We start from the raw sequence: 22,826 nt of genomic DNA, 5'->3' as shown, positions 1-22,826 counted from the left end.
GATGTGCTATTACGACTGCTAGCACCATGGAGAAGACATGTGGTGTGGTGGAGAGTCCAAATGGGAGGATTCTGTATTGGTAATATTCCGCTCCCACAGCAAACCTGAAGAAACGTCGATGGGCAGGGTGGATAGAGACATGGAACTGTGCATCTTGGAGGTCAAGGGTTGAAAAACAAACAAAATTTCCTTGCTCCAGCGTTGGAATTATCATTGGGAGAGTAACCATCTGGAATTTCTGTTTCTTGACGAACTTGTTCAAACACCAAAGATCGAGGCTAAGACGCTAACTGCCATTTTTCTTTTCTGTCAAGAAGTACTGGGAGTAAAACCCTTTCTCTCTGTGTTGAGGGGGTACATCCGCTATTGCTCCGAGATGTATGAGATGTTGTACCTCCTGACAGAGCAATTGTTCGTGAGAGGGTCCCTGAAAAGGGATGAGGTGGGAGGTAAGGAGAGGAAGGGGACGGCATAATCCAATCTGATCATTTCCAGGACCCATCTGTCCATAGTGATGGTTTGTCAGTTGGCCAGGAACAGACACAGACGGTGTTCAAAAAAAATGGTTGGTTGGAGTTGGCGCTGGCGCTGGCGAGGGTGCAAGGTTTTCTATACCCTCAACCAAGACTTCAAGTTTATTTGGGTTAGGAGGGTAGTCCCATCCAGGGATTGCCATACTAGTGTGGATAGCCTTGAGGATATGGAGATTGTGCTGTAATGCATCTCCCAGTTGTAGGCAAGTGACTCTGGAGAGAGTACTGAAAGGAAAAGATCTGGTCATCATATTCCTCTTCCTCCTCATCATCCTCCCACCCTTCATTGGAAGGGCTTGAAGTGGTAGGAGAGTACTGAAGGTAGGGTGCTAACGGTCTCAGTGATAACGTCTCTGCGGCTGAGCGCTTTCCACATGGCAGGCACCTCAAGCACCGACCATGAGTCGGCTGCCCCACTACATAGTGCTGAGAAGAGGAGAGTCAGGAGCATGGGACACCCTTAATTCCTCTGGCTGTAAAAACTGCGGTGAAGCTGACTGACCAAGAGTCGGTGCCGGTGTAGCTGGTGGAAGCAGAGTCTGCTGGGGCACCTACTGGTGTACCAGAAAGTGTCCCGGGGGCGCAAGCTGGCTCTAGGGAGTAGGAGCCCCTGAGGTAAACACTGCAAGGGAGGCTGGAGACCTCAGGAGGCTCAGTGCTGAGAGCAGCGGCTGTAAAAGCTGCGCCGCCACTTGTACTGTCAGCACCATAACAGCACTTGGCACTGTACTGACGAAGGTGGCCAAAGGAGAGATGAAAGAGGCAGGCAACTGGAAGCCCTGAACCTCAGCACCATGTAGTGGGGCAGCCGACTCATGGTCGGTGCTTGAGGTGCCTGCCGTGTGGAAAGCACTCAGCTGCAGAGAGACGGAGTTAGCGGAGACCGGAGAGCCGGTTTTAACTTTTTCCCCAAGGGGAGAGGAAGCTGGCCATTTTTTTCCTTTTCCTTTGCCTCTGGAGGGTGTCACAGAGATTTGCTGGCCAGGGTCAGATGCAGGTCTGAGGGAGTTTTCCAGGAGCAGCATTTTAAAACTTGAGCTCCCTGTCCTTGCGGGTCCGCGCTTTCAATTTGTTACAGTGGATGGATTTTTGGGGTACATGAGACTCCCCCAAACAGAGTACACATTGTGAATGCCTGTCCGAGATGGGGATGGCATCCTTACAGGAGGTGCATCTCTAAGTCTGGAGAGCTAGGCACGTCAGAAACTGCAGGGGTGTTTTTTTGTTTGTTTTTTTTTAAATAGAAGTAGTAACTCAAATGCCTGAAACTAACTAAACTGAGAAACAAACTAACTAGCTAGTCTCGAAGAGCACTGCTGAACTCTGTCTCTAGCCATGGTCAGTAGAGAAGGAACTGAGGATCCCAGGCTGTGCATGCACTATTCAAACACTGATGGCTTGAGAGGCAGGCACAGCGCCTGCCCAGCCAGTAGGGGTACTGCTGTACAAATCTCTGATTGAAGGCGCTGGGATGCACCTTGACCTAAAGTGGAGCACCCACAGGGACATCCCTCGAAGAAGCAGTGGAGGATCCATTCTCCCCAACAGCCAGGACCTTTTCCTAACTCTGGAGCCAATCCCCTCCCAGGATCCACTGGTGCAGGACTGTGATGGCAGGGAAGGCACCTCTGGTGAGTGCACATTTCTAACAACACTACAGGAGTTAAATGCAATTGTGGTTACTGTTTAATTTGAGGTAAACAATTGGCAAACAGTGGCGGCCAGTGCAGCCACACAAAGAGTGTTTCCTAGAAAAGCTTGTTTATGTGTCAAGAGTTTCCACACTAAAAAATTTCCCTGGGTTTGCTCTCACACCGCGTGCCCTTCCATGTGTGCTTACCTGGCCTGCAAACTGAAATCTGCTGCCCAGCGGCCTGCCATGTGTTGTACCTTTCCAGCAGGCTCTTCTTTTAAAAACACAAAATTTGGCTGAATACCTATGGGAATGTATTTACTGTTGTGAATTGTTTCATTCACTGCAACACTTAACCTTTTGTTTTCAACAACATATTCTTTTCCTCACAGCTGCAACATTTTCTCTGGGTGCTTCCTTCACTCCAGCACAAAGGTTGTCCCAGATTAGAAGGCCAAAAAAACAGACAAGGGAAGACATGTTCTGTGATTTGATGCATTCCTCCTAGGCTGACCAGGCCCAGCTCCATGTCTAGAGGCTCTCACACTCAGCGTACGCATCGACCAAGAGGGCAGAAAAGCAAGCAGGGAACAAGAGCGTAACATGCACCAGGAGATGTTGCGGCTCATGGGGGAGCAAACAGACATGTTGAGACATCTGGCTGAGGTGCAGGAAAAGCAGTTAGACCGTAGAGTCCCGCTGCACCTAATGATGAACCAGCTGTCGTCCTCACCAAGTTCCATATCCTCCTCTCCCAGATTGTAGAATGTGGTGGGGATGGAGGGGAAGAGTTCCATTATCCCTTGAACTCAACTCCAAGGGATGGTTCATGGAGCAGAAAGCTCTCATTTCCACAGCTTTGATAGCTTATTATAATTGCACTGTCTAGCAATGTGTCCTTGCCCCTCCATCCCTGTGTTATCAGGCCCTTACCTGGTTATCATTGCTATTCATTGCTGTCTCTGTTCAGTGTTTGTTAGCATAATAAAAATGCATGAATTGAGTACAAGAGGCTCTTTTATTCCTTATGTACACTGTGGTTGGTGGGGGTTTAGTTTACAGGGCACTACATGCGAAAAAGGGGGCAGGTTGGTAAGGAACACACACAACTGTCACATCAGTGTTGGATCATTCATGAAACTGATTTTCAAAGCCTCTCGGAGATGCAGTGTGCCTTGATGTGCTCTACTTATTGCCCTGGCATCCGGCTGCTCATAACTGGCAGCCAGGCGATCTGCCTCAACCCACCACACAGGCAGAAACTTTTCCCCCTTACTTTCACAGATATTATGTAGAACACAGCAAGCAGCAACAACAATAGGAGTACTGCTTTTGCTGAGGTCGAATCTAGTGAGTAAACTGTGACAGCACCCCTTTAGAAATCCAAAGGCATATTCTATCACTATTCTGCACTTTCGTAGTCTATGGTTGAAAAGACGGTTACTCACCTTTGTAACTGTTGTTCTTCGAGATGTGTTGCTCATATCCATTCCAGTTAGGTGTGCGCGCCGCGCGTGCACTTTCGTCGGAAGATTTTTACCCTAGCAACTCCGGTGGGTCGGCAGGTCGCCCCCTGGAGTGGCACTGCTATGGCGCCTGATATATACCCCTGCCGGCCCGTCCGCTCCTCAGTTCCTTCTTGCCGGCTACTCCGACAGTGGGGAAGGAGGGCGGGTGTGGAATGGATATGAGCAACACATCTTGAAGAACAATAGTTACAAAGGTGAGTATCCGTCTTTTCTTCTTCGAGTGATTGCTCATATCCATTCCAGTTAGGTGAGTCCCAAGCCTTACCTAGGCGGTGGGGTCGGAGAGAGATGTCGCAGAGTGCAACACAGCGGAGCCGAAGGCTGTGTCATCCCTAGATTGCTGAACCAGGGCGTAGTGGGAAGCAAAGGTATGGACAGAAGACCAGGTTGCTGCCCGGCAGATTTCCTGAATGGGCACGTGAGAAAGAAAAGCAGACGATGAGGCTTGAGCCCTGGTGGAGTGCGCAGTCACGTGGCCTGGGGGGCCGTGTGCCAATTTATAACAGGCGCGGATGCAGGACGTTACCCACGAGGAAATCCTCTGCGAGGAGACGGGTAACCCCTTGACACGTTCTGCTACCGCAACAAAGAGTTGGGGAGTTTTGCGGAATGGCTTAGTTCGCTCTATGTAAAAGGCGAGCGCCCTACGGACGTCCAGTGAGTGCAGCTGCTGCTCCCTGCAAGTCGAATGGGGTTTTGGGAAGAAGACAGGTAGGAAGATCTCCTGGTTAACATGGAAAAACGATACCACCTTGGGGAGAAAGGCTGGGTGCGGTCTCAGTTACATCTTGTCCCTGTGGAACAGTATACGGGGGATCTACTGTGAGGGCCCGAAGCTCCGAGACCCGTCTCGCTGATGTGATGGCCATCAGGAAAGCGGTTTTCCATCAGAGGTAGAGAAGGGAGCATGTCGCTAATGGTTCAAATGGAGGGGACATGAGCCGGGTCAGAACCAGGTTAAGATCGCAGGTAGGGGCAGGGCAGCGAACCTGGGGGTAGAGACGCTCCAAGCCCTTAAGGAATCTAGTCACCATAGGATGAGGGAACACCGAGCGGCCATCCCCCCCCCAGGTGAAAGGTGGAGATGGCCGCCACGTGAACCCGGAGAGATGATATCACTAGGCCCTGTTGCTTGAGGGACCAGATATAGTCTAAGATATTAGCAATGGAGACCTCGGTGGGAAGGAAATTCCGTTCCGCGCACCAGCAGGTGAAACGCTTCCATTTGGCCGAATACTTCGCTCTAGTGGAAGGCTTCCTGCTGTCTAGGAGCACCTGCTGCACTAGGGTAGAGCAACGGAGCTCAGACCGGGTCAGCCACTCAGGAGCCACACCATGAGGTGGAGCGATTGAAGGTCCGGGTGACGGAGCTTGCCGTGGTCCTGAGTGATCAGGTCCACATGAAGGGGCAGAGGGACAGGGTTGGCTATGGAAAGGTCCAGCAGTATGGAGTACCAGTGCTGCCGGGGCCACGCTGGAGCTATCATGATCAAGCGGGCCTTGTCCCTGCACACCTTCAATAGGACCTTGTGGACAAGCGGAAACGGTGGAAAGGCATAGAGCAGATGCGTCATCCACGGAATACGGAAGGTGTCTGCCACCAAACCCGGTGAGAGGCCTTGAAAGGAGCAGAACATCTGGCATTTCCTGTTCCCGCGGGATGCAAAGAAGTCCATTCGGGGAAACCCCCACCTCCGGAAGAGCGAAACAGCAACGTCCGGGCAAAGGGACCTTTCGTGGGAAAGAAAGGACCTGCTGAGATGATCTGCCAGCATGTTCCAAACCCCCGGGAGAAAGGACACGATGAGGTGAATAGAATGGGCTATACAGAAGTCCCAAAGCTGTAAGGTCTCTTGACACATGGGAGAGGATCTCGTGCCGCCCTGCTTGTTTATATAATACATGGTCATCGTGTTGTCAGTGAATACCGAGACACAACGGCCCTGCAGATGGTGATGGAACGCCTGACAGGCAAGGCAGACCGCTCTCAACTCCCAGACGTTGATGTGGAGGGCTAGCTCGCGAGGTGACCACTGGCCTTGGGTTTGCAGGAGCCCGAGGTGAGCCCCCCAACCCAGGGAGGAGGCATCTGTTGTCAGGGACACCGAGGGTTGGGGCGGATGGAACGGGAGCCCCGCACACACCACGGAAGGGTCCAGCCACCACTGGAGAGAGTCCAAGACGTCCTGGGGAATTGTGACAACCATGTCGATAGGATCTCTGGCCGGACGGGATTGTGCATTCAGCCAGGACTGGAGGGGTGTCATAAACAGATAGCTAAGGGTTAATGTCTCTTTCACCTATAAAGGGCTAACAAACAAACAGTGACCTGCAAACACCTGACCAGAGGACCAATCAGGAGACAAGATACTTTCAAATCTCGTGGAGGGAAGCCTTTGTTTGTGGGTTTTGGGTTTGGCTTTGTTCTCTCTGGGTCCTGGACCGGACTAGAGGTGCAACCAGGTTTCTGCCAATCTCCCTGCTACAGTCTCTTATCTATTCAGAACTGTGAGTAAGAAAAAAGGTGGTTATAGTCTTTTAATTTGTTTTCTTATTTGCATATGTGTACTTGCTGGAAGTAGCTTAAAGAAGGGGGTCATGCAAACACACAGCTGCATGACAGAATTATGGAGACCAACATGCAGCTGCAATAAAGAAGCTTGTGGAAGCTCTTCTAGAAATAAGCATTTTTACTACCTTACTGTAGCAACAACAGAATTATGTTTACAAAAACAGCAGATGTAACACTGAAGGTCATGAAGAACATTTATCAAAATTGAAAGCCACTCAACTCTTTGTTATATATGAATTGTCCAGTTTGTTTTTTAAATAAACTGCAAATCAGGCATTTAAGTTTCAAGTGCAAAAAGAGACTACATTTTAGAAGAAGTTAGACTATCTTATTTGGGGTAATGAGAACTACCGATAGTTATTTCAGTAGATCCAAACTGTGACATGAAATTGATCAAATAGGGATCAAACACCACCACATACTTGAGACTGTATAGCTGCCTGGAGTCTCAATACATCAAGAGGACCACAGGTTTTCTGGATTTTTTTTTTTTAATTGTGATTTAGCTGTTTAAAGAGCATTCTGGAAAGCCTAAAGTAAGTAGTACTGAATTTGACAAGTAGCAGCAATGTCATTGCTTAAATACATGCAGATGCTTCACCAGTGTGACAGAAGCAGTTCTGACCACAGATTTAGAAATGCTACAAGGAAACTTTTCCGGTAATGTTTCCTCTCTTACTTTCAGGCTTATATGGCTAAAATCTCACATTGCCTTGACTGCAGACAGAAAAGAAAGAAACCAGGGCTTCCTCTTCATCTTTGGAACCACCTAAAAGCAGTCTACTTCCATGGCTGGTATAAAAGGTCAGAGTCTGCTGGGAAAGCTGAGTTAGGCTTAATGAATGTGACAGCATTAAAAAAAAAAAAAGTATCTTTCATTTGTCCCTGGGACTCAGAACATGCATGCTACCTGCCGCAGTCAAACTCTTCTCTCTTGACTTCTGAGTAATAGCCAAAAGTTAAATTTTAGTCAATAATACTGCTGAGTTAACAGTAGATTTTAAAGGCCCAGCAATACTGAGGGCTCCAAAGCAGAGGGGAACTTCTTGTAACTTTTAATGCTCAAAAAGTCTTGGTTTTTGAATACGTAATTTATATGCTTGCATTTGTAAGATTCTCTATAGCTGAAAATATTCAAATATTGGTGGAACATGCTGTGGCTCTAAGCAGGAGGCAAAAAAATTGCATCGCCAGAAAACACTACCCTACAGCATTAAAGGTTTTTCAGGCAAAAAGCCATGACAGAATACAAAAAAATTGAAACTGCCTGTTCTATCTTCTATTAAGACAGTGTAACGTTAAATACAGAACCAGGGGAAAAGTTACTTAGTCTGCAAATGAAGCAACATGTTTATGAAACTAAAAATAGCTAAGTTATGTAGCATAGCTTGTTCCACGCACAAGATACTCAATCCAGTATTAACTAAATTAACTCTCCATACCCCTGTGAAATAGATTTTACTCGCCTCAGTTCCTCAGACTGTAGATTTCATAATGGCAAATGGGACACAGCTCAGGAGTTTTCAGCTCAGACTATGTATGATTTATTCTAGACACTAGAGGTTCAAATTACATTTTTAAAATACCTTCGGCAGGGAATTCTCAAATTTAAGGAGTTCTAAATTTAAGGTCTGAGGCAGGGACCATGTCTGTCTGCCATAAAGCACGTAGCACACTTTTGAATACTGCAAAAGTAATACAATGTACCTTAATAAGCATTGTTCATAGTTAAGGAACTTTTAATAGAACATCTATATACAAGCACATGACATAACTGGATCAGCATCTACAAGAAGAGGAAGAACTTCCTATGTATTTGTGGCATTTCTTCAGTTCAACAACGGAAAAACAATTTTTTAAAACCTAGCTCAGAGTCCTGGTGTACTCCATCTGGTTTACTAATCCAAACCTTTGGTAAGCTAATTGTATTGTTTGTGAAATCCAAAGTATTACATGCTAATACATGTTGTAAGAACAACTTCTTCAACCAAATGATACAGAGCTCACCTTTCAAACACACAAGTTACTGACAGGATGTGTCCTCTACAAAGGGAATGAACCATAACTATCATTATGAAAAAATCATGTCAATGGAGGTCTTAATGGACAACACAATTAAATTGTTCTATTGATTTCATATTGTATCTAGTGCAACGTACCTTCTGAGCTAGTAATAAAGGGTTGCTCCTTTTCGTTACTACTACAGAAAAGGGAAGAATGGAAAAGAAAAAAGAGTGTAGTCTTGATTTTTTTCAATGTTTCTGGTTTTGCCCATGTAAAAATACATATTTATTAGGTAGGAGTTATGTTTAACTGGATAGGATTGTCATTTACTCAAAATTTTATTAGATTTGTTCCTCATTTATAATTATTAGTATCTTGGTCATTTTAATTAAGAGTTTTGTACATATTTACTTACAAGATCAGCAAGACTATAACTGCAGCTATAATATTCCAACTCAAACACAGTAATTTACTTGTATTTAGTTACAATAAATAATACAGGGGACTGGCAGCTTCCAAATGTCACTTGAATAAAAATCCTAATTTAAAATAATGTTTTTTAAATGTTTCATTAATTTTTACTTTATACTCCATTTTTCAGTTTGCGTAAAAAAATAAATTTCTAACTAGGTCACTTCATATTCTTTATAGTGAAAGTTAACTGGATATACAGAGGTATATCTAACAGAGGAACTGGGTATGCCAAGGTATACATAGCAAAACACAAAAATACATTTTGCTCTTAAATAAACATAACAAAAAAGATTCGGAAGTTGCGGTTTAGCATGTAGTTACAAAAGAGACTGTGAAACCAAATCAAGTCTGCTGAAGTTCAAATTAAGGTTTTCTAAAGAGTAATGCAACTCAAAAAGAGCCAGAGAAACATTTAGTTTCTAACAGATCCACTGTGACTATTAACTACTTCACTATTCCACACAAAATGAAGTCACTATATTTATAGTAAATAAGGATATCAGGGACAGAACTCACCAAGATACCAGAAGGGATTCCTTCATGTGCAATGACTGCATTCTTGTTTATGTCATCTTCAATATCTAACTTTTCTGAGAAATACATCTCACCAAAGAAGTTAACTTTTCACAGTACAGGTAAATACCAATCTAAAAAGCATAACATTATGCTGTACAAACTTTTCTTCTTAAGATGGAAGCAGAATTTTACCACAAGTATTTTAAAATAGTAAGATTTTCTCCTCTGCAGTCCTTCCTTCCTGAGAGAGATTGATGTTCAGTCTACTTTCACACGTAATGGTATGGTTAAGTAAGGAAATAGCTACTTAGAAAAAGTCACATAGAAACTCCTTCACCAATAAGATTTGCTTGAACTGTCACAACCCCCTTCCTCTGTGAGATAAGTAGTAACATGAATATATTTTAGCATGTGTTTGTACTGATAGTGTAATACAAAATCATTTACCCTAAGTCACATGATATTAGATGAGACTTCTATGTAATGAAACAGGGATTTAGTTAATGATTCTTATGCTTTGTCAACACTGCTGATTTAGATGTTTTGCCATTGTAACTACCACCTGTAGCAATGTTGTAAGCTTTAGTACAGATCACAGCTTGCTGCGGGTACAATTATATGACACTATCAGCCATTCTACCCTGGTACTCCATCAGCGGCTAAAATCGGTGGAGTTGAACTGAAGATTTAAGTTTTAAAGGAAAAAAATCCCACTATTCAACCCAAGTCCTGACTGTCAAAGGTTTTGTACTGATTTAACTATTTCAGTTAGGGCGTGATTTTTTTTTTTACTGGAATAATTAAATTGGTACAATCCCTAGTGTGCATGAAGTTATACTGGTATAGTTTATCTCCCTACAATTAAGATTAAGCCATACAAATTAGCACTTTTATACCAGTGCAACAGTATCCACATTAGCGTGTTAATACCACTTTAACTATACCTGTATTGTGGTGATACAATTTGTGTGTTTAGACAAACCCTAATAGTTCACCATGTACCAGAATCACTATTTCAGTAAAGGCGAAGAAAAAAACAAACTTCTTAATCTGTGAGAGTGTACAGCAGCACTACTTCTCTAATTAGTATCAAGGCTATATGAAATCACTGAGAAATTCAGTACAAAAACAAAGCAATTTTCTCCTCCAAGTCTAGGTGACCTTGACCACATAATGAAAAATATGAACCCTCTAACACAGAATGTTATCATTTTTCTTCCACAGAGCTTTCATCAATCTCTATCAACTGCAACTGAAAATAAAGAGGTTGTAACTACCACAGGAGTTTCTTTAACTTCAAATTTACGTAACTGTTTCTGAGAAGTCCTACATGTTGAACCACCATTTCTATTCTACCTTCTTCTAAAGTAAGACTTGGATGAAGGCAAATTAGTTATTGATTGCAGCCAAATGGCCTCAAGACTCTTCAACTAGAGGCCACAGTTGAAGCCAATCTGATTAATCTGAATTTTTGCCAGAAAGATATGCAGCCTTGATTACAGTTCCTCACTTGCAGTAACTAAATGAGGATGGACAAGGGCAGACTCCACTTGCCCTCAGATTTTACAGTCACCTGTCACTCACCACCTTCATTTAAGTCAGCAACTAGGACTTAAATGTGAGAATGTAATTTTTATTCCTTTTTGAAAGTAGAACCACACTGGAGAGAGAAGCATGTTACTAAAAGTGAAATAATTTTGAGGTTCAGTATCTCACACTTTGCTAGTCTATAACACATCATTCACCAAATCAAATTCCCAGTTGTCCAGGAGTACAGAGCATTAGTCCTCAGCCCTGATAGAACTTTGACCCTGGATCAGTAAGAATTCAAAACATGTAAATCCTAAACCAGTGTAATTTTTATTCACTATATGTCTGGAATATTTAGTGGTAAAAATACCAATCAGTTTTGAAGTTAAACCCACTAAAAGCAGCACACAACAATTTTGTAATCTTGATAGGATTAGTAGTGAACTTTGGGTACACTGAGACACCCCCTTCCCCCCCCCCCCCAAATCCTAGTAAGGAAAAGCCCCTCCCATCCCCAAGTATATTTGGGGTCTGTATTGCACATTGAGCAGGGCTAGTAGTAAGGAGACCCTACTTGCAACTGAAAAATGAAGTACTTGTCAAGTTTGCAGGGTGGATAAAAATCAATAATTCTTTAGATTTGATTTTTTTGATAAAATGATTTTTGAGGAAAACACCTATCTAAAGACAGTTTTAATTAAGATATCTTTGAGCTATAATGTATCTCATAATGGAATAGGGATTATTAATTCTAATTCTATAGTATGAGAAAATATATTCATCTAATGTTTAAGAAAAGTTTTGTAAATGAGTTCTAATAGTTCATGGATTAGGGACCCAATCTTATGGGGTTCCAGGGGCTTCTATACAGATTATTTAGGTTAATTTTTCTATCCACCCAATGGGATTCAGTGCCCAGCCTAGAAGATACCATCAGAGATACTTAGTTTTGCAGTTCTCAAACTGTGGATTTGTGTCTCCAGAGATAACATGCTTGTTAACAGCAAAAATGTTTTTAAAATAAATAAAATATAGAGGGGAGAAGTAACAGATCTCAACCCTACTGTCCCTCTGCAAATTTGTGCACACAGAATCAATCCCTCACCTCTCTCTAAAAGTGCAAAGTCTCAAAAAGTTCAATGAATAGAAGATTGTTGGAGGGGAGAATAGATTTGGACAAGGAGAAGAAGTCTGGAGATAAATGTCAGAAGGGAGGCACAGACAGTAGAAACAAAAGTGAAACTGTTTGAGCAGCATATTCCAGAAGTCTTGAGGTCTTTCTGAGTGTAGCCTTCACTGATTTGAGATCTACCATACCATACCTTCTCACTAGAAGGGAAAACCTATAATGGTAGCAGGCCATAAAAGAGACCCTGTTTGGGAATAAGAACCGTTCAAGGAATATGTTTGCTGATGATGTTTTAATAAAGTCACACCAGTGAACTGGTGGAAGTAACTTAAGCACTTGGATTCAGAGACCATTGAAGAGATAATCTCACTTTAAACAGCAGTAGCTTCTTCTGCCAGCACAGAAAGAATATCTTCCTCCTTTGGACTAATTCATTTCAAACTGAGAAATCGTTTGGGATCTGAAAAACCAGGAAAGCTTGTTTTTCTTTTCCAGATTATGAAAAAAAAAACAGGAAAATGAAGGTGAAGATGACTGAGTTAGCTGCAGAAGCCAACATTTTAAGTTTCTCATGTTGACCTGACTGACACAGTCGATTTAATTTTTTTTTTAATATTTCATTTAACTATTTTAGTTAAAAACAAACAAAAACAAACCTGATTTTAAAAAACTTGAGTATTTAACTAAATTCAAATGCTTGTTTTGTTAAAATATTATATGTTTGCTATTTAAGAAAAAAATCCAGAATACATAACGTTGTTTTAGATAAATAAAAATTTAAATGTCTGTCTGGTGATGTTCTCCTCCTAATACAGCATGGCAAGAAAAACCTCCAAATATGAATGATTAACCTGTTGAATTGGAGATAGCTCACCTCCCAATGACTTCATAAATATCTGCTTCAATTACCTTTGGTAAATGAAAAAAACAATCATTCATTTTCTGATATAGCTGTAAAATTAATCTGAAAAGTTTTCAAAATAAATCACTTTTAAAACATATAATGTGTACCCTCTAAAAATGAAACCTACATCTATCTCTGAGTTGTGAAGAATATGTATTAAGGTTATAACAACCAACAAGACTGCACTTTTATGTAGAAATCCATGATTGAATCAAGTCTTTGTGACTAGTGATTTAAATCATGATTTAAAACAATTTGATTTAAATCAAATCCACCCTGCAAGTTTGTATAGCACTTGGATACTACAATGACTGTCACAGAATAGACCAGTTTTCTTTCTTATCAGTGAGGTAAAGGGGGAGTAAGAAATTAATTTTTGTATATGCTAATCTTACCTAAGTACTGCAGTTTCAAATGTGAATCTTCTCCAGTCTGCAAACAGCTTACTTGCTTCTGCTATTTCTCAACTTTCCTGATACTTATGAAACCTAAGTTCTCCTAGCAAGAACCTTGTTAGACAAAGCCTGTTAAGTGGGCAAAGTGACATAAGGCATAAGCATACCCTAGAACAGTGGTCCACAACGTGGTGCCCGCGGGTGCCATGACGCCCGCTGGGGCACTTATGTGCACCCGCCTAGTGCCCAGCAGGGGAGAGACGCTGCGGCCCCGCCCCTGCCGGGGACAGAGAACTCTGGGGCTGCAGGCGCTGGTGTTCTTTGGCCTCCCGGCTTCTCTTTTCTCTCTGGATTCATCTATTATGTAATATTTAATATGATGTTTTTCATATTATTTAATGTACAAATACAAAATAAGCCTTGAAAAATTGTTGGTGCCCGCCACACTCTTCTGAAAACATGAATGTGCTACTGGCCACAAAAAGGTTGGGGACCACTGCCCTAAGATATAAATGTATTCCTGCTGAAATCAAAGCTAGTAACTATATAAAAAAGATTGCGTGTGGCACATTCCTAAGCCAGTGAAACCACTTGCTTTTCCTCTGCTTTTACCTTCTTTATACTGGTCATCTTTTACCACAATTTTAGAGATTAAGCCACCTTATCTATAGATTGATTTTTCAGCTTCAACACCTTTGAGTAAACTTATTACTCTACCTTTTCTATACAATTTTTTTTACCCATTATTTAAAGAAGTTCAGCATTCCAGTTTGACACTTAGTACTTCAACAGATCCTTTGACCCTGGATAGCTGCTTTAAGAGAAATTTCTATACACCACTTCAGTTGCACCTACCAGAAGGCATTCATATCTCCAGGGGTGGATGGTGGGAGAAGCTTTGGATAAAAGCTACACTCAAACCTCTCAATGAGTTTCTTGAATGTTAGTAAATTAAACAAAATGTAATTCTCTTTAAAAATAAAGTTAGCATATTTTTTTCAAATAAAAAAATTAAGACATTAAGGTTGCAAAGTCAAGTATGCAACAGTTAGTAAATGCCAGAATTAAGATTCCCAGCACAACCTTCATTTTGACCACCTTGGGCACAGGCATTGTGAATAGTCTAATTACTTGATCACATAATATTTTTTCCACAGGACTAATACTAAATTCAGTGCACAGTAGAGTGCAATTAATGAGCAGCTAATATTTTATTTTATCCATACTGTTCAAAGTGTGAAGTACACAAGGCTTGGGGACCCATTATCCAAACCCTGTTCTGAAGACAGAATTAATTTCCTCATAGTCTTTTCTATGGCAGTCATTGTAATATCCAAGTGCTATCCAACCTTTACTGTATTTTCACAATAACCATGTCAGAAAAGTGAGTATTATCCCCATTTTACAGATGGGGGACTGAGGCAGAAAAAGATAAATTTGTTTTCCGTTCTCCTCCTCACTAATTACGCCTCAAGTGGAGTTTTGTGTCCATTTCTGGGCATCACATTTCAGGAAAGAAGTGGACAAATTGGAGAAAGTCCAGAGAAGAGCAACAAAAATTATTAAAGGTGTAGAAAACATGACCTATGATGGAAGGCTGAGAGGGGACATAGTAACCATTTTCAAGTACTTAAAAGGTTGTTACAAGGAGGAGGGAGAAAAATTGTTCTTGTTAATCTCTGGAGGATAGGACGAAGCAATGGGCTTAAATTGTAGCCAGGAAGTTTTAGGTTGTACATTAGGATAAACTTCCTAACTGTCAGGGTGGTTAAGCACTGGAATAAATTGACTAGGGAGATAAAAATCTCCAATGATGGAGATTCCACAAAGAGCAGGTTAGACAAACACCTGTCAGGAATGGTCTAGATAATACTTAGTCCTGCCATGAGTACAGGGGACTGGACTAGATGACCTCTCAAGGTCCCTTCCAGTCCTATATTTCTAAGTTCAAAAGTATCCACTAGTTTTAGGTGTCCAATCTGAGACACTTAGGACCTGATATTTGAGAATACTTAGCATAATACAGAACTTAAAATGTTCAACACACAGCTCTCATTTACTTAAGTTGCAGCTCTGGGTGCTCAGCATTTCTGTAAATCAGATCGCAGGGTACCAAGTTAGGCACCCAGAAAACAAGGAACACACAATTACTGACCAATTTGAAAAGCTTGGTTTAAGTAACTTGACCCTCCCCGTGGATAGGCTCATTTTCATATAAGATATTTTCATAAACCTTGGTTTAGCTTCAAACCCTTCCCAAGAAACATACGCTAAACCGAAAAAAGATTTTATATAAGAATTTTTTCAAAAGTGCCTATACCCATCAAGGTGGAGAAGAGAAAGATAATTATACCAGTATCTGTTTAAATTCATATCTTGGGTTATACCTGCAGACAAAGACCTTCGTTTTTTTGGCATTTTCCTTTTAGTGGAAAGGAAAAGCGATCTGTTTATTTGAGGCTGAACACCTTCCCAATCTTGCACTTTCATGGACCCATCCTAAGAGACTTCAGCCACTTTAATAATCCCTCTCTCTTCATAGCAGTGCAGCTCCTCTTGGAGCCACATCACAACTGGCTGGGTCTCTCTCTAGCAATCATGAAAGGGAGCCATGAAATTTGTGCAGTATTTCCTCTCATTTCAATCTCTTCCTGGGATGACCGAAGTATAAAAAGTACACATCCCTCTGCACCACTACAACTCAATTTAGTGACTGAACTCTGTGGAGAGGCACAAGCATGCAACACCAGGGGAAGAGCCTTTATTACAGTGCCTATGGCAGAGAGATTGTCTATCTCCTTTCTCCACAAAACAGATGAGATTTGTATTTGCACTAATCTGGATTATCTAGGACTTTATTTTCACCTCTTTCTCACCTACTTTTAAACAAAAAATAAAGCATCCATGTACACTACAAGACTGGAAATATGAACAGCAATCCAACAATAATTTAATTCATGCTATCAATAGCATTTCCTTACCTTTAAACATATATTGCATTGTATCCATACATTATACCATTATCATCACTATCAGATACAAGTATAGAGATTTCAAACACAGAGTCCCATAAAGACTTTACCAAAAAGTCCAAATATGCAATTTGATAGCCACATAATGACAGCCGGAAACTTTCCTTAACCTACTTTCACACTTCAATGTTAAATGATTTTACACTCTCTCTCTCTCACACACACACACACACACAGAAATTTTCTCCTTGATGCACTTAACGTCCCTTAACATTGATTTGAATTAAGCACATGCATCACAAGAAGAATCTATTCATGCATTCAGTTTGCATATAAAACAGTCTTTATTATGAATGGATTTAAGGGGGAGGGGAGAATCAAGATTCCAGAATTTTCCCTGGGAAGGTGAGGAGGGAAGAGAAGACTAGATCTGTTTTCTAGTATAAAATATTGGTATTGCTGATTGAACTTTTATAGACACACACAAAACTACTGTTTGTGAAAAGGAAAAATCTGTTAATCCCCAGCATGTGGTAGTGTTTTCTACATTATGCATTCATAGATCACCTATGCTTGATATTATTGTAATGCAATGCAGCCTAAGAGCTCCTTGACCCTGATAACACAAAGACTTTTCATCCAGGGAATCAGAGGAAATAAAATCAAAGGAATAATGTATCAGCAGAAGGACAAGAGTACCAAAAAATAAAAAAAATAAAAACTATAACAATATCAAGTTTTACAAAAATTGCTTGAAGATGGTAACTCTACTTCAGTATATATCACAAGACAAATTCCAATTTGTCCTCCATTTGATTAACAAGATCTAGAGAGGTCCATCTTTGCTGTATATTTCATTAAGATGAAATAAACCTGTATTTCAGTTCCAGTGAACAATACTGAAACATTTCCTCCTTCGCAGGAATGCTCCTCCATTGCTTACTTTCCATTATTTTCTCAAAAAACCAGCAGTGACCATGCCACCAGCCAAAAGACAGGATCTCTTTTTGAGATTGTTACATTTCATACTTGCATATACCTGGAGACTTCTCAGTCAATGGAGCTGTACAGTGTACACCAATGCAGAATTTTGCAGTTTACAGAATGAGACCTCAATGTTATTACTCAGAATATTTTTAACCTATGGAATGGCCCAATTACATTATTCTGTATGTTAATTCAGGAGACTTGAGTTTAATTACTGAGTTCAATCTCATTTCCTCGGCCAAATGGGTTAGGAGCGTTAGGCCAATCTGCATTACGCAGTTAGGTAGTGTAGTTAAGAGGCCTTATGCTGACCTAATAATGAATGTGTCTATGCAACCAGGTCCCTTTCACTGACATAACTCACCCACTACGTCGGCTTAATTACTCCATTTCCACAAGAGGCGTAGTGCTTAATTCGATGTTGCTAGGTCAACAAAGAGGCAGAGTAGACACTGCATTGCTTACGCTGACCTAACTGCCCTCCAGGAGGTGTCTAACAATGCTCTGGTAAACATTTTCAGCTTTGCTACACAGAAGTCAGATATACAGGAAACAGTCACTCCCCTAGCAAAGGACCGGGAACTTTTGAATTTCCATTTCCTGTTTGTTTGGCATGGAGAGCTCACCTGCACAGCTGATCACGGGGGCTCCACACTCCAAATGCGATCCAGCCTGGAGTACACAGGAGGTGGTGGATAGTCTTGGTCTGTGGGGAGAAGCAGCTGTGCAGGCACAACACTGATCCAGCCATAGAAACGCAGACATCTACAAGCAGATTGCGCAGAGCGTGGGGAAGAAGGGCTACATCAGAGACACACAACAGTGCCGTGTGAAAATCAAGGACCTGCGACAGGCATATCAGAAGGTAAGGAAGGCGAATAGTTGCTCTGGTATAACACTGCAGATACGCCTCTTCTACAAGGTGCAGCATGTGATTCTCAGCGGTGACCACACTACTACCCCCAAGAGCAGCGTGGAAACCTCTGAGGAGTCGGAAACCCAGGCCAGTGCAGGCAACACTAAGGAGGAGGTCTTCGATGAGGAAAAGGAGGAGGAGAATGGGAGACGGGCGAGCCGGAGAGCCAGGAGTTGTTTGTAATCCAGGAGCAGTCCAGCCAGTTGCAGAAAAGCATCGTGGCCAAGCACGATGCCGGTGAAGGAATCTTTGCTAAGTATGCAATTTCAAGTAATATGCAAAAGATATTTAAGGCAGGGGAATGACATCATCACGGTTCTTCACTGACTCCCCACCCAAAGGAGACTCTTGGAAACACCTAAGAAACAAGGACTGAACTGGGAACAAGTGCTGGACCGAGGCTAGAGGGATTTCTAGCCTGTGAAAGGAATACCCAGGGTTTTTAAGCTGCAAGCAAGGGCAGCCAGCTTAAATCATTAGTTTGGATATGAGTAGCAAATTCTCACCCTATCTCCTTAGTATATTAAGCTTAGATTGCATTTCTGTTTATTTGATAGGTAACCTGCTTTGATCTATTTGCTATCCCTTATAATCACTTAAAATCTATCTTTTGTAGTTAATAAATTTGCTTCTGCTTTATCACACCCACATTTTAAAAAATAATCTACATTTTAAGTGTTATAGTTGCCCATTTTAAATGGAGATTTCTTAAATCCACAAGGCCAAGATTTCAGAGATGAGCAAAGTGTGCATGCCCACTGTACGCCATAAATATCCATTTTACGAACAAATAGGCTGTTTTGAATGCTGTCAGACAAATGCCTGCTATATACCGGCATTACAAGATTTGCATGTAAAAGGAGGCGGGGGGGTTGTGTATACAATTAGACATACAATCAAATGTTCCATATTCAAAAATCTGGTGCAAAGTTCACAAAACAAAGAATCAACCTTAAATATTGATATATTTAAACAAAGAACTCAGATACTAGCTGATAAAATTATATTTATTGTTACTGCTGCTTCCCACTCCTTTTAGGTTTATTTTTGCTGTATCTGAAAGTAAAACCCAAGAAGATGCACTGATGATGTAGTCATTAATTCAAGCAGCAACCTGACAGCCTCAGTAATTATGTCCATGTATAGACATCTCTTTTCCTTTGTTTAGCTTAGGGGGTTCTAAAATTCTTTTTAGAATGTTACCCACACTATAGCAGAGTGTTCATGGACCACCTCCTCTCCTATTCACATTAGCAGACAGAAAGGGAGGTGATTGGTACAATCATATAACATACCTGTAGCAATTACAAAAATTGTTTTCATGGAAACATAGCATCAGGCAAATATTTTCATTTGTCTTCATGCTATTTAGAAGTTAGAAACAAGGAGCAGTAACACTGCAACCAATCTCATCTCCATCAACCACAAGCAAGTGCTCCATAGACCACAGTTAAAGAATTTTTGGCTTAATGGCAAGAACTAAAGCCTCTCTAAATGCAAGCTAAAGCTGCCCAACCTTTACACAGCCCTCAAAAAGCTTTAGACACCTTTCAAAGGTGACCAACAAGGTGCTTTATTTTTGATTGGGTTTATGCTCTTTTTGCTCCTTTATGGTGTATAAATCAGTAAAAACATTAAGGATTTTTTTTACATTACTTATTTTTACCTTCAAAATCAGATTTATCAAATCTGGTCTTCCCTGGTTTTGTTGGAGGATCTTTGAAAAATGTAATGGATCTTTATCTCAGATACAAGGGTGTACAGAGACCAGTGAGAGAGACGGAACATTCCCTCTACTCATCAGGAACAAACCACCGTAAGTACGTAGACACCACTTTTGACACTGAATGCATTTCACAAACATTAACTAGTTAGCACTCAAAAAGACACTGGGTGCATCTTCATATTGTTAAGAAACTACTTTGCATATGATTCATATGTAATGGTAGGAAAATCCAAAGCAACAATCTTCCTTCTCTTCAGAAGGAATCCCAATTTGGCAACACGCATCTTCATGGGACATGGCTACTTACAGCAGTGTCAAGTTAATATCTCAGGGTTCTGCCAAATCAGTTTTTTTTTTTCAGTGTTGGGGGCAGTGGGGAAGGAGAGGAGCATGAACAGTGATGTCTGGGGAGGACTCAAAACATTTTCTCCTGTGATTGACAAAACACCATCTCAGACCAGCCCTGGCTACTAAATCCTATAAGAGTATTTAGAAATCATCAGATGTACAGATCACTCCTGTGTAGCTTAACTGGTGATAGCCATTATGGAACTGAGGCATAGTCAAGATGTGGGCATTTTTCCCATCATGTCCTGATGCACCAAATGTAGGGGTTTTAAACACCCTGTCATCCAGCCCTGCTCAGAATTATCAAGGCTTTCAAAGCGTATTCCATGGTTGCTTAAGATGAAAACTGCAGATGCCTACATAAAGCAACTCAGACAAAGCAGGTCACTGGCAGCAACTCAAAAGGCAGACCCAGCGAGTGCACGCCAACTGATTCATAACTTCACCCTCTGCTACACAACAGACATAACCAGGAAAACAAGACAAAAATGCCCCGCAGCTAAACAAGTTCAACAACTTCTGCGCAAGAGGCGCACGGGTACAAAGGGCAGAGGCTGGCAGGTATTCGGGTAATTATTTTTCAAATCCTGGTTCCGTTATTTGGCATGTTTAGGCCGGGCTCCCAGCACGCTTCACGCGGGTACGTGCCAGGCGCGGAGGATCGCCCTACACCCCAGCCAGGTCCCTCCCCCGGAGAGTCGGGCTGCGGGGCCCCTTTCACACTCCCGCTGCTCTAGCTCCACCGGCCTCGGCTTCCCGGGGTGTCTCTCCCGACAGAGCCGCCCCCAGCCCCTGGGGAGCGCGCGCGAGCGGCTCCGACTCCCGCCACGGCAGCGCTCAGGCAGGAAGCCCCCGCGGCTCGCCCGGGGCGGCGGCGGCACCGTGATGAGGTGGCAGCCGGTGCTGTCCCCCCAGCGGCCAGGGAGAGGCCGGGAGCCGCAGGCGCTGCCCGGAGCACCGCGGAGGCGGGAGGTTTGGCCGCATCCAGCCCTTCCCCCTCCCCGGGCTCGCTGGGGGTTGCGGGCGTGAGGACACGCAGCCCTAGCCGGGGCCGGGGCAAAGCCTGGGCCGCCGCTTACCTCCTGCCGAGGAGCAGTGGTTGGGGCCGAGCGGAATGGAGCGTCGGTTGCCCCGGGAGCCCGTGAAGCAGGCGCGCCTGCGCACTGAAGCGGGGGAAGAGGGATTCCGGGTCCCGGAGCGCAGCCAGTTCCACTCAGCTGAGCCGCCGCCGCCGCCGCCTCGCCCCACGTGACCCCGCTCAGGCGAATCGGCTCTGCCTCTCTCAGCTGGGGCGCGCGCCCGCCCAGAGTGGAGCTTTGCCGCCTCTGCGACGTGCAGGCGGCAGGGCCACGGGCCAATCAGCGACAGCAGCACCGGGGGGAGGGGCTATCAACATGAGCGTGCGCGTGTCTCAGAGCCATCCTGCAGCCCTTAGCGCCGCTGCAAATTGGTCTGTCTCCGTGCATCACGGCTGTTAACGCGCGTCTCCCAGTGCATCGCTGCTTATCCCGGGGTGTGTGTCTGTCTGTCTGTCTGCCTGTCTGTTCGATGCTCTGCAGAAGTATGTCCATGCCAATATATTACTGCAAATGGGGTGTCTTCCATTGCATTATCATGACTGCTGTAGGTCCGCTCTCTGGACAAAAAAATGTGTCTGTGTCCATTTCCGTACTTTTGCAAAGTACCAAAGCTCAGGGGGAGTTGTGGGCCGGGGACGGACAGAGAGACAGTTAACGACGCTCTCTCCCCTGCTTGTAGTAACAGCCATTCTAGGGGTTGTATTTGGTTTTAACAGGACCGTAGCTCCCACATTGGTTCTCTCACTGGTGGTGGGAAGTTTGCACAAGGGCAATGGGTAGGCTGCTGGCTGTGGCCTTTGTGTAATTATTTAAACTTTTAGTTGTAATATCGTTAGTGATGGGCCTTGCTGCCTTCCTGGTAATTCTGGGGAAATATGCTCTCCCTCAGCACCACCATTGTTTCTTCCCGAAGTTTCTCATTATTTTCCATCCCTCTTTTTCTATTTATTTCTCTTGTCTTCTCTCCACTTGGTATTTCCCTCCTTGCAGTAGCTCCTAATCTCCCTTCCCATTTGTAAAAGTAGCCACTGGAATCAGAGGATACTGATCCCACTGTCTTGTATCTTTTGCAGCCTTGACTCAGTTGACAGTACTGTGCCCAGCAAATAAAGTTTATTTTCATACCAGCACTCCTGTGTGACACACTTTTTCTATGTCATAGATTTCACTCCCACCCACTTCCTCATCCCCTTCTGTTAGAGGCAATAAAATGTTTGAATAAAGCATAACAAATGATGACACTAAAAATGTACACATTAACACCCAATGAGATGAAAAGTAGGGAATAGTAGAGTTCGAACTTCTCAGAGCTGTTCATTCAGACTGTCTACACTTGATTCATACTGTGAAAGTTATCTTTGCAGCCATGAGGGGCTTGGATTTTTTTTAATGAAAACTTAAGATTCTATAGAATCTGCACTTGTCAAGCAAACCAGGTAAATACCTCAAGTGAGCTGGATGTTTCACACCACTGGCTTAGAGATCAGTGAAGATAGTTATTATTCAATTGTATTATGATAATGCCAACAGGCCCCAACTGAGACTGGAGCTCCATTTTGATAGGCACTGTACATACACA

The 22,826-nt window shown here is 42.8% G+C and overlaps 2 protein-coding genes across 8 annotated transcripts in view; one reads left to right on the top strand and one right to left on the bottom strand.

Moving 5' to 3' along the window:
- Positions 1–7,968, top strand: part of EMILIN2 (elastin microfibril interfacer 2) — a 136,576-nt gene extending 128,608 nt beyond the window's left edge. The window contains exon 10 of one of the 2 annotated variants that reach the window (XR_003999104.1): positions 6,953–7,968. The gene's annotated coding sequence lies outside the window, so the exon portion shown is untranslated. Of the gene's footprint in view, positions 1–2,558; positions 3,618–6,952 lie in introns of those variants that run through there. The other variant, XR_003999103.1, reaches the window with a different exon arrangement.
- The window catches only part of LPIN2 (lipin 2), a 72,115-nt gene extending 50,663 nt beyond the window's left edge, over positions 1–21,452 (bottom strand). The window contains exons 1-2 of one of the 6 annotated variants that reach the window (XM_030552845.1): positions 9,262–9,316; positions 8,427–8,467 (exon numbers count right to left, since the gene is read on the bottom strand). Coding sequence is in view for 3 of the 6 variants with exons in the window: in XM_030552846.1 (XP_030408706.1) it covers positions 9,262–9,348 (87 nt within the window). In the remaining 3 variants the exon portion in view is untranslated. Of the gene's footprint in view, positions 1–7,974; positions 8,002–8,426; positions 8,468–9,261; positions 9,621–21,247 lie in introns of those variants that run through there. The other 5 variants (XM_030552847.1, XM_030552846.1, XM_030552841.1 and 2 more) reach the window with 5 other exon arrangements.
- Between the last annotated feature and the right edge of the window lie 1,374 nt (positions 21,453–22,826).

Source organism: Gopherus evgoodei, chromosome 2, assembly GCF_007399415.2.
Source record: "Gopherus evgoodei ecotype Sinaloan lineage chromosome 2, rGopEvg1_v1.p, whole genome shotgun sequence".
NCBI classification, from domain to species: Eukaryota; Metazoa; Chordata; order Testudines; family Testudinidae; genus Gopherus; species Gopherus evgoodei.
Note: the sequence above shows the minus strand (reverse complement) of the source record. Positions and strands in the feature narration are given on the sequence as shown.